This window comes from Pelmatolapia mariae, linkage group LG16_19 (assembly GCF_036321145.2).
Source record: "Pelmatolapia mariae isolate MD_Pm_ZW linkage group LG16_19, Pm_UMD_F_2, whole genome shotgun sequence".
Lineage (NCBI taxonomy): Eukaryota > Metazoa > Chordata > Actinopteri > Cichliformes > Cichlidae > Pelmatolapia > Pelmatolapia mariae.
The window spans coordinates 15,730,306-15,741,259 of NC_086241.1; the positions used below are offsets into that span (position 1 = coordinate 15,730,306).

The following is a 10,954-nucleotide window of genomic DNA, read 5'->3' on the forward strand; positions in this document are numbered from 1 at the left end:
AATATTTTAACACTTACTGGAACAAACTCACTTAGCTTATGTTAATTTGCTTATACCAGTGGCAGCAGAATAGATCACTTTTTATAAAAGGGATGATTGCGCCACCTTGAGATACAAAGGGGGAAATGGCGAGTCCAAAACGTGAAAATGGCGTTAATAGTATGTTTTTATTACCCTGAGTATTGTCTGTGAGGCTTCATACACGCCCTAGATACCTTTGCTACTTTGCCAGTCGTCGCCCGAAAGACTTTTCTTAAAAATACTTTTTAAATTACAAAGAGGGTATGAACAATGTAAGGCTTTTGATCTGTTTCTTACTTTACAATGCTAAGGAAAAACAAGAAGCTGTGGACTAAAAAAATGCCTGGCAGAAATAAAGTAGGGATTAATTACCTTCATTTCGCCACGCTCCTAAGTTACCAGGCAACAGTAAATGCGTTAGTGCAAGATGGCGAAAACCCAAACTAACAGTACAATAACATCCTTTTTACCCTAAAATAAAGTGTAGTTCCCGATTATTTCCAACTGTTATACTGAAGTCTGTTACTGTTGCCACTTGAAGCGAACATGGAGGATGAAGAGACAACCCTGGTAAGCAAATTTGATAAATGCTACACCGTCCAAGGCTTCAAATGAAAGCGAATGGCGTATTTAAGCTAAGATACGAAACAAAAGTAACATATATAACGTGTGGTTGACGTATATATATCTCCAAAAAGTTCAACAGTGATAACAGCATTTGCACCGGCTAACGTTTAATGTCGTTGCGCTTACTAGCTAACGGAGGAGCTATCTATTTTAGTTTGCATTTGATATTTGGTCTGCTAGTTGGAAAATGGTTTACAAACCGCTGTTGCTAACACCACGGTGTCCTCCGTATGCTTTTCCACAGGCTCTGATTAAGTACTATTGCTATGAGAAGTATTTCAATCACGCGGTGAACGCTGCAGCGGCTGCTCAAAAGAAATACAGCAACGATGCTGTCTATACTTTCTTTCACGCATACGGTAACCTCATGCAAGGTAAGCTCGAAAAAAATCTAATTAAAAGTTTTCAGGTCGGATTTGTCGCCTCTCATTAGTGCATTTCTGTTATTATTTGTTTACAGATCAAATTCAAGAAGCCAAGGTAGAACTGGACACTATAAGAGATCATCGAGAGCTCGCTCTTTGCACATTAATGGCTCTTGTATATGCAGAGAAAAAAAAGACAAACCCAGGTAAGACAACATTTTCACACCATTCATTTATTTTTCCATGGATTCTTGTGGAAATGGATTGCCAACAAGTGCTTCCAGTCTTATGTGTCTCTTTGTGTTCCCAGACAGAGAAGTTATTCAAGAACTTGATGCTAAGGTAAAAGAGGATCGTAAAAGTGCACCTCCCAAGAGTCTGTACTATGCTGGCACCTTTCTTTGGCTATTAGGGCGAAATGATAAGGCAAGAGAGTACACAGAGAGAATGATCAAACTTTCCAATGGCTCGAAAGAGGTGAGATCGACATATCTATTTATTTAGTTATTGTTTCAGTTTGAGAAATCAGCATTATTCTTCAATTTTTATAAAACATTTAAGCCTGATAAGTGTTTGCACATTTGCCAAATGTGGACTGATACGTATTCTTTAGGGATTAATCCTCAAAGCCTGGATTGATGTGACATCTGGTAAAGATGCCTACGCCAGAAAGGCTGGGAAATACTTTGATGAGGGGCTGAAAGAGAGAGCAGATGTTTTCGCCATGATGGGAAAGGTGACATGGGAAATACAGATCCACATTACATAGTCTTCCTTAACCACAGCTACATATGTTAGCATGTTATTGTTTCTCTAGTTATTCTTACAGGCCCTGTAAATCTAACATTACTTATTGCATCATTATTTTAGTTATTCATTTGACAGATTGTCGTTTGTGATATGATTATTACCTTAAGATTTTCTGATTACTCATTAGTAATGATTATAGTGATTTTAACCACTCAGTGATGCTTCATGTATCCCAGGCACAATACTGTGAATATCACCAGATCTACTCTGGAGCATTGGAGATCATTAACCAAGTGATTGTGAGCTTCCCTGTGTTTTTACCTGCTCTCACCAAGAAAATGAAACTGCTGCTGAGCCTACAAGACTGGGACCAAACCATAGATGTAGCACACAGGTGATTAAGATAGTTCAGAGCTTTCTCCCAAATCAAATGTAGGAATAATCTTTCATTTTGTTTTGCAAGCTTATTTCTGCTCATTTCCTCTTTCTTTTTTTTTAAAGAAATGGTATTATCTCTGTAAGATCAGGAAGTGCAATAAAATTTATAATCACCAGGCATATAAGAAAACACAGTTTGCCTTTACAAATGGCTCAGCATTCAAGTGCAAATGAAACACCAACGTGATGCCTCAAACCAGTGCACACTGACTAAGCCATTGTTTGTGCTTGCCCCCCACTCCCCACCCTCCCGGACTTTAGCAAGTGGCACATAGTATAAAAAGTCCTTTGAGCCAAAGTGTTGGAAAGACATACAATTCCAAGGAGTTGCGGTTCAGGTTTGCAGAACAGGAGGAAGAGTGATTACTCAGGTTGCACCATGTTCTGAGCCTCTGTGGTGCCTTAACTGTGATGTTATGAAATGGGAGGGGTGCAGGCAGCAAACAGTATTCATTACATCCTTCAAACGCCTTCACAAGTCTTTTTATCTTTAATGTTATTTGCCTGGGAGCTCAACACACTACTGCAGCAGTATCAGATATTCTATTACTACCAATAAAAGAAGTCCAACCTTATTAAGTGTAGGAGATGGACTTTATTCACATCTCCTTGTGTCATGTTTCAGGCTTTTACAGAAAGATAAAAATAACCTGGAGGCACTTCGGATGTTAGCCCTGCATTCTTTATGCCGAGACGGCAATATTATCGAGGTAGAACTTACACATTTTCGCACATTCATACTTTCATTTCATATTGCAGAAATTGGACACAAATACAGATCAAATATTTGTTTTCATTAGTTTGTATAAATTGTTTTTATGTTCCCAGTCAGTAAAGCATCTTTCAAACCTCATCAGCAGCTTGGAGATTTTGGAGCCACGCAACCCTGAGCTTTTGTACCAAATGTCACTGGCCTTCACTCGGGTCGTAAGACAACTTTCAGTGCTCTTTCTAAAATCACAATGGTATAATTTATTTGAATTACAGCACTTTGTTGGCTTGTTCTTTAATTATTATCATTACAGTGTGGACGAAATGAGAAAGTGATTGAGCAGACTTTCAGAATGGTGGAAAGAGCCTTTTCTCTGGCACAAGGGGATTCAGACTTAGCCACAGAGCTGGGCTACCAGATGGTGCTTCAGGGCAGAATCAAGGAGGCAATGAAGTGGTATAAGACTCCTTTTACCAACAGGGATCACAGTAGTGTTTCTGCTTTGACTGGTAATGTGTTCAGATTATTTTTCTGTATGTTAATTTGGATCAGTATGTCACAGATTTCAAAAATATCTTTGGAAATAACATTTTTTTTCCTTAATTAGGTATGATTCATTGCCAGCTGATAGAGGGAAATCTTGAAGATGCAGAACAACAGTTGGAATTTCTGACAGAGTTTCAGCAGTCTATTGGAAAATCAGCGGTAGGATTTTTTTCTGCAGGAATACGCAAATTCTGGTCGAATGTTTTGACTTCTGGCAGGATAAGCAATGGCGGCTTCATTGGGTCTTTCAGTGACTTTTCACTGTTTTCCAGAGTGACTGTTTAATTTCACAGTGATGCCTCTTATTCATCTTGTACTCTTGTCAGTTTGTTTGCAGTACTTTCTGTTAATTTATATCTATTTCTCTTTCATTCTTTAAAAATATATATGTGTTAAAGGAATTATTATACCTACGTGCTGTGCTGGCAATGAAACGCCACCGGTCCCAGGAAGAGATCACCAACTTGCTGAATGATGCAGTGGATGCACACTTCTCCTCCTTACATGGGCTGCCTCTTGGAGTAGAGTACCTAGAGAAACTGAATCCTGACTTCCTGTTGGAGATTGTCAAAGCATATCTTACCCTCTGCCCTGCTAAGGTACAGCTGGAAGAATCATAAGGGACAGGATGTTTGTGGGTCCTACAAATGTTTATGTGAATTCTTTGCCTCAAGTTTGTGCATTCCCAAAATAGATACATGGATACAGATGTGGATTCTAAGAATATAATAATGAGGCTTAAAATAAAATTAAAAAAACAACAACAATACATTAAAAACAAACTTTTTATTTTTTTGCCAAAGCCTCCTGCTCCGGGCCAGCCTGCTGCTCCTCAGCTCCAGCACTGTGCTACTGTGTTGGATAAAGTAGTAAAAATTGTGCCAGGTCTTCTTCAAGCAGTGTTCTTGCTTGCCAAAGTTAAATATCAGTCAGGTGAGTACTGCAGTTAAAATATTTGTGTTTACTTTTCTTAGATAGCTTTTTAAATTGCATTGCTTCTGTGTTCATTCAGGTGACATTGATGCTGCTCAGAGTACTTTACAACACTGCCTGGACCAGTGTCCTTCTCATGCAGATGCTCATCTGTTAATGGCACAGATCCATCTACTGCAGGGTAATGTGAGGCTGTGCTCTCAGTCCCTTGAACTCTGCCTCAGCCATAACTTCGAGGTAAAATCACCATTAACACCACAGTTTTATTGGCAGCTAAATCTGTATAATACACTGTTTCCATGGCTTATTTGACCTGCTGCCAGATAATTAATATTCTATTTTTATAATAACTTATATAATTATGAAGCAAGGCGTTGTCACTAGCAGTCATAGGATTTGAAGTGTATGCCGCTAAAAGTATTGCCTTGATTTTTTTATGCATGCATAATAACAGTAAGGAGTCTTGAATTTTTTCCAATTCCAGATTCGAGACCACCCACTGTATCACCTGATCAAAGCTCAGACTAAGAAGAAAACAGGTGAGCTTACTGAGGCTATTCAGACATTGCAGATAGCCATGAATCTTCCAGGTGTCCGCAGAGCTGGATCCTCGTCCAAGTCCAAAAACAAGAAGCCAGAACTGAGCTCTGCGGACTGTGTCTCTGTCTTCTTGGAATTAGCTGAGGCCCTTTGGCTCAATGAAGAACAGGTAAAATAGTGTATTTTGACTGGCTAGTCAAGGCTGGTGCACTTACTTTGGGTTTCAACATACATCAAAAAAGATGGAAGAATTCAGTATAAGCTCATGAATGGATTTCATATTTCAGCATGAAGCAGCAAAAGTGATGCAGGATGCCATCAATGAGTTTTCAGGAACACCTGAGGAGCTACGAGTCACTATTGCTAATGCGGACCTGGCTCTGCTGCGTGGTGACACAGAACTGGCACTGAGTATGCTCAGAAATATTACCCCGGAGCAGCCCTATTACATCCAAGCTAAGGAGAAAATGGCAGACATATATCTGAACCACAGAAAAGAGAAACGCCTGTATGCAAGCTGTTACAGGTGAGCACTAAATCTGGACTCCAGTGAGCAAAATACAGAAATATTAGGCAGTAGTTGAATATATGAAGACACATTCTATCTGAAACACAATGTGAATTTTTAAAGAGAAATAGTTGAAGTAGTTTAAGTTGATTGATCACATAACCTTGTAATATCTTCAGAAAACAGCTGCTACCTGTCATCAAGTTAAGTCTGTAGTACAATTTATAACATCACAAGATTAAACTAAATGAAATAAAGGCAACCAAAGCCATTCAGCTGAGAGGAAATGAGCAGTTTCCTCAAGTCTTGAAACTGGTCTCAGATGATACTTATTATTGACAGCTGAGACTTAGTAAAGTGTGACTGAATCACAGACCAGCGCAGACATATGTCTGCATAATGAAGCACGCCATATGTGATATGATACCTCTATCTTTTCTCCAGAGAAATGATAGAAAAGCTGCCCAGCTCTCACACATATGTCTTACTTGGTGATGCCTACATGAAGATTCAAGAAGTAAGTGCAAGATGTGTTTCATCTGTGTCTTTTGGACAATATAACAACCAACTCAAGTTTGGCTTTGAAATGCTTGTTTTTAATGTAATCGAGGTATTCGAGAACAACAAGAATAACAAAAAGGTAGATTATGCTGATTGTGCACTTGCTGTGCAGTTTTGAGCATAATGATGAAGCATAGTTTTACTAAAGCTTCATTGCTAAAGCTATAAAACCTAAAAGCCTTGCTCGGTAGCCACTTTAAGGTGGTTTAGGAAAGGCCACGTCTTGTGAAATGAGCTACTGAACCAAGAGTTTATCCCTTGAACGATATTGTGTACAGTTTGCATAACATTATTAAAATCACAGGACATCGCAACTTTAAATACTTAAACAGGGAACTGACTCAGAGGCTGAGGGGGTGTAAATAGTCATCCCTGTTGCTGGAAAGGAAATGTAATTCTCATTTTTGTAATGCTGAAATTTCATAATAATTTATCATCAAGTATTTTCAAACCACATGATTCATGTATGTTCACTAGGGATCATTGGCAGCATAGAAAGTCATCTAATCATCTCCCTACTGTTTTTAATGTGAATATGGTGCACCGGATATTTGCAAGTTCACATACACCTCCATCAAATAGCAGCTGAATTCAGTGTGTCATAATTGCATCAAGGACATGTTCTCCATTATCACCACTAACCACTGATTAACAACAGCAGCGTAACTCTCACTGATCAATTAAAGTTAAACAACAACAGCAGGTCTCTTCATAAAGTTCTTCATTAGAGATTAACAATGGAAGAGAACAGACTATCCCAGTGACAGATTAATCCTCTGCTCAACTGATTAGTAACCTACATAATTTTATAGGTGGCAGCTTAATCCTGCAATGATTACTTGTGTTACACATATTTTGGTTATGTTGATAAGTGAGATGACATCATTGAAGGTTAAAATGCACATTCCCAACCTGGTTATCAGAAACTGTATTTTGAATCAGTTTCCTCTAACAGCTCCTACTCATGCAACAGCTTCTAAAGTTTTTACCACATGTTTATAGCTGTTTCTAATATTTACAAAAACTTAAAGCAACACCACTTATCTGCATGTGTGTTTATCCTCAGCCACAGAAAGCAATTGAGGCTTACGAGCAAGCGCTGAAGAAGAACCCTAAAGATGGTGCTTTAGCCAGCAAGATAGGGAAAGCCCTGGTGAAGACTCATCACTACATCAAGGTTTGTGTCATAAACTTATTTAAAAGATAAAATACAAGTCAAGTGGAGACAGTCTATTGTTGACTCTAGTTTGCTTTTACGCAGGCAATAAATTACTACGAAGAGGCCCTGAAGACTGAGCAACAGAACTTCCTGCGTTATGACCTGGCAGAGCTGCTGATGAAAATGAAGCAATATGAGCGCTGTGAAAGGGTCCTGCATGATGCTCTGGCCCATGAACAAGGTGCTTAAGACGTCACACTATTTTATATACAGTGAAGTCTTGACGTTAACAGCGAAATAAACAAGAGAACCTAGTCATGATCATATTTTGTCCATAGCCATGACGATACAGGTAGTGTTGATTGTGGAAATTCCACACTGCTTAAATTTTATAAAACAAATCAAAACATTTCTCTGTTGGTTTTTTGAAAATGCTTTTACTAATTGTTGCGATTTTCATTATGCATTTCGAACTTCTTACACACAGTGAATGAACTACCTGTGCTCTCAGACGACTGCCGTTATCTGGTCCTGTTAGCCAAAGTCCAAAACAAAGTTGAGAAAACAGAGGAGTCTATACTTTCACTACAAAGAGTAAGTAGGCCCAGGCATTTGGCTTTCTCTTGGTCCTCTTTACACACAAAAACATCTTAACCATTGTAAGACATGTGTCTTCCCTTCTTTTTTTTCTAATAATAATGATGATGCTGATTGATGTTATTTCCATAATGATGATGTTCTGTTCATAGGCTCGGGATGTACAGGCCAAAGTGCTGAAACGCATGCAGTTGGAGCAGCCTGACGCTGTCCCCATGCAGAAGCAACTTGCTGCTGAGATCTGTGCTGAGATCGCCAAACACTACACAAGTCAGAGGGGCTATGAGAGAGCAGTCAAATTCTACAAAGAGGCTCTTGTGTATTGTGAGACAGATCGCAAGGTCAGTGCAGCTGAATCAAAACGTTCTGTGTACTTACTGCAGCTGTGGTTAACAAGCACTGGTGTCCTTTTGAGTCTTGCCCAAGTGTTTTAAATTTTTAAATTGTGATCTTAGTTGTTGATAGGTTTATCTAGACAAAATGACTCATTACAGTATATAGTCATCACTGTACCAGTAAGTTTGGTACATCGACTTCATTATTAGAATGTTTCCCCTGTTCTTAGGTGATGCTGGAGTTGGCATGCTTGTACCTTACTTTAGGTGAGACTGATGCATGCCAGGAGCAGTGCAGCGTCATTTTGAAGAATGACCAATTTAATGAAGATGCGACTCTGGTTTGTTCTGATCTTTTGCCACTACAATTTTGACCATAACCATAAATTTTTTTCTGAACCATAAATAAGAACCTGTTTCTTAAATATGTCTGTCCTTAGATGTTGGCAGACATTATGCTTAGGAAGGAGAACAAGGAGAAGGCAGTTTTCCATTTTCAGCAACTGCTTGAACGCACACCAGGTATAACAGGGCCATCTTTCTCTTTTTTTATATACATAAATCAAATGTGATTTGGCATTGTCTAAATGGAAGCCATAATATCTTGCCTGTGTTGTTTTCAGACAACTACCACATTCTGTCACGTCTTATTGAATTGATGAGAAGGGCTGGGAAGCTGGAAGACGCCTCTAGATTTCTTGATATGGCAGAAAAACATTCTTCAAGGTCTCGATTTGACCCTGGGTTTAACTACTGCAAAGGACTTCATCTTTGGTAAGTTACAACAGTGTCTTCCAGAGATTACAGGAACATTTGTGTCAAACTCAATGACTAAACTTGTGCTTATTGGTCAGGTACACAGGACAACCTAATGATGCTCTGCGACACTTTAATAAGGCACGAAAAGACAATGATTGGGGCCAAAATGCTGTATATAACATGATTGAAATCTACCTAAACCCTGACAATGACACGGTTGGAGGAGAGCTATTTGAGACTTTAGATGGTGAAATTGGGTAAGTGGTCTTAATTAAGAAAATGTAATACATTAGGGAAGAAATACAGTTTCATATACTATGCAGTGTAAGCTTCTGTTATAACAGATTTCCATTTGCTTGGTGTCGCTCTCCAGGAACTCAACAGAGAAGCAGGAGTCAGAGCAGCTTGCTGTGAGGACAGCTGAGAAGCTGCTGAAGGAGTTAAAGCCTCAGACTCAGAGTGGACACGTACAGCTCCGCATCCTGGAGAACTACTGCCTTCTGGCAACTAAACAGAAGGCCAACATAGAGAAAGCCCTCAGTGTTTTCACAGATATTGCCAACAATGAGGTAAGTAAGTTCTACGTCGAGCATGACTCTCTCGTAGACGTTATAGCCAAAGTAGAAGCTGTTCTTCCTTCTCTTTCTTCAGGCTCTCTTTTGTGCATATACACTGTACATTACACTGTATCCAACTAAGTATTCATTTAATATTTGGTAAATGTTAATGGATTGTCATCCATACGTGTCATCTGTTGTATGGAACTATAAATGAAGCCATTGACAATTTGAGTGCAAACAATTAGAAGTGGCATAGTGGTGCAGTGTTGTCAGATTCATCTCGTCTCACCGATATTCTTGGTTTCCATTCAGAAAGACCATGTGCCAGCCTTGTTGGCAATGGCAACAGCTTACATGATCCTAAAGCAAACTCCTCGTGCCAGGAACCAGCTCAAACGTGTAGCTAAGATGAGTTGGAGCATTGCTGATGCAGATGAGTTTGAGAAAAGCTGGCTACTCCTGGCAGACATCTACATCCATTCAGGGAAGTACGAGATGGCCCTGGAACTCCTAAACAAATGCATCGCTCATAACAAGGTGAGCCTGAAAATGTCGTCACTATTGAAATATGAAATGAGGACAGTCCAGTTAACATACATATCTGTTTTTCTGTGTGCTTTTTTTCAAAATTTGTTTCTTTGTTATCCAGAAACTGACTTAAGTAAATTTATAATTGCACAGTTGTTGTTTTTTTGTTTTTCTTCCCCAGTCATGCAGTAAAGCATATGAATATAGGGGCTATATAATGGAAAAAGAGCAGTCATTCCGCGATGCTGCATTGAACTATGAAATGGCTTGGAAACATGGAAATCAAACCAACCCAACTATTGGTATGTCAAAGTCACACGTCTAGCTCTCTTACTAAGGACAAAGATTCAAAGGCTCACATTTCTAACATGTATGTCCATTTTTATTTCAGGGTACAAGCTTGCTTTTAACTACTTGAAAGCGAAGCGATATGTCGATGCCATAGACGTCTGTCATAAGGTGAGACACGTTTGGATGTTAATAGTTTATATCTTCAACATGTTTCTGTCCTGTTAATCTTGTTAATTTTTGTTCACAGGTTCTGGCTGCTCATCCAAATTATCCAAGAATAAGAAAGGACATCCTGGACAAAGCTCGGGCCTCCCTGAGATCATAGTTTTGGACCTGTATTTTTTTGTGATAGAGAAATATTTTCTGTAACTATTTGATTGAATCCACATGTATTGTTTTGAATTTTCTGTCAAGTTTTCTGACCATGTAAATAGTTGGTAGCTGACCATCAAAAGAGAGGGTGGAAAAAAGTGTAAAGATATTCAAGCACAACTTAAGGGATTTTTTTTTCCATAGACAGAAAGAGAAAGCTCCTGCAGTTTATAGTCTTTACGAAGTCTGTATGAAAGTATCTTTGAAGTTTATTAAGATGTAAATGTGCTTCTGCATCTGTTACAATCTATCATAACTGGATAACAATAGTGATTTACTGACTTATTTTCTCAAGTATAAAACAGAAATGTAGACAACTGTCTTTGTCTTTTTCTCCAAATAAAGTTATTTC

The 10,954-nt window shown here is 38.8% G+C and overlaps 1 protein-coding gene across 2 annotated transcripts; it reads left to right on the top strand.

Annotated features, from left to right (window-relative positions):
• The first annotated feature begins 435 nt into the window (after window positions 1-435).
• Window positions 436-10,919, top strand: ttc21b (tetratricopeptide repeat domain 21B). Of its 2 annotated transcripts, XM_063499231.1 has the most exons (29): window positions 436-591; window positions 893-1,022; window positions 1,109-1,219; window positions 1,324-1,490; window positions 1,627-1,749; window positions 2,000-2,157; window positions 2,827-2,911; window positions 3,030-3,128; window positions 3,227-3,422; window positions 3,521-3,618; window positions 3,858-4,058; window positions 4,263-4,392; window positions 4,472-4,629; window positions 4,877-5,101; window positions 5,220-5,458; window positions 5,885-5,957; window positions 7,068-7,178; window positions 7,263-7,401; window positions 7,648-7,754; window positions 7,910-8,098; window positions 8,323-8,433; window positions 8,533-8,614; window positions 8,716-8,866; window positions 8,947-9,108; window positions 9,225-9,420; window positions 9,724-9,948; window positions 10,121-10,241; window positions 10,331-10,398; window positions 10,478-10,919. In XM_063499231.1, the coding sequence occupies exons 1-29, from the start codon at window positions 568-570 to the stop codon at window positions 10,553-10,555; spliced, it is 3,957 nt and encodes a 1,318-aa protein (XP_063355301.1). In that variant the 5' UTR covers window positions 436-567; the 3' UTR covers window positions 10,556-10,919. The 2 variants fall into 2 exon arrangements, with proteins under 2 accessions (XP_063355301.1, XP_063355303.1); XM_063499233.1 differs by lacking the exons at window positions 436-591; window positions 893-1,022; window positions 1,109-1,219; window positions 1,324-1,490; window positions 2,000-2,157 and having other exon boundaries at window positions 1,724-1,749; window positions 10,478-10,918.
• Window positions 10,920-10,954: the final 35 nt, after the last annotated feature.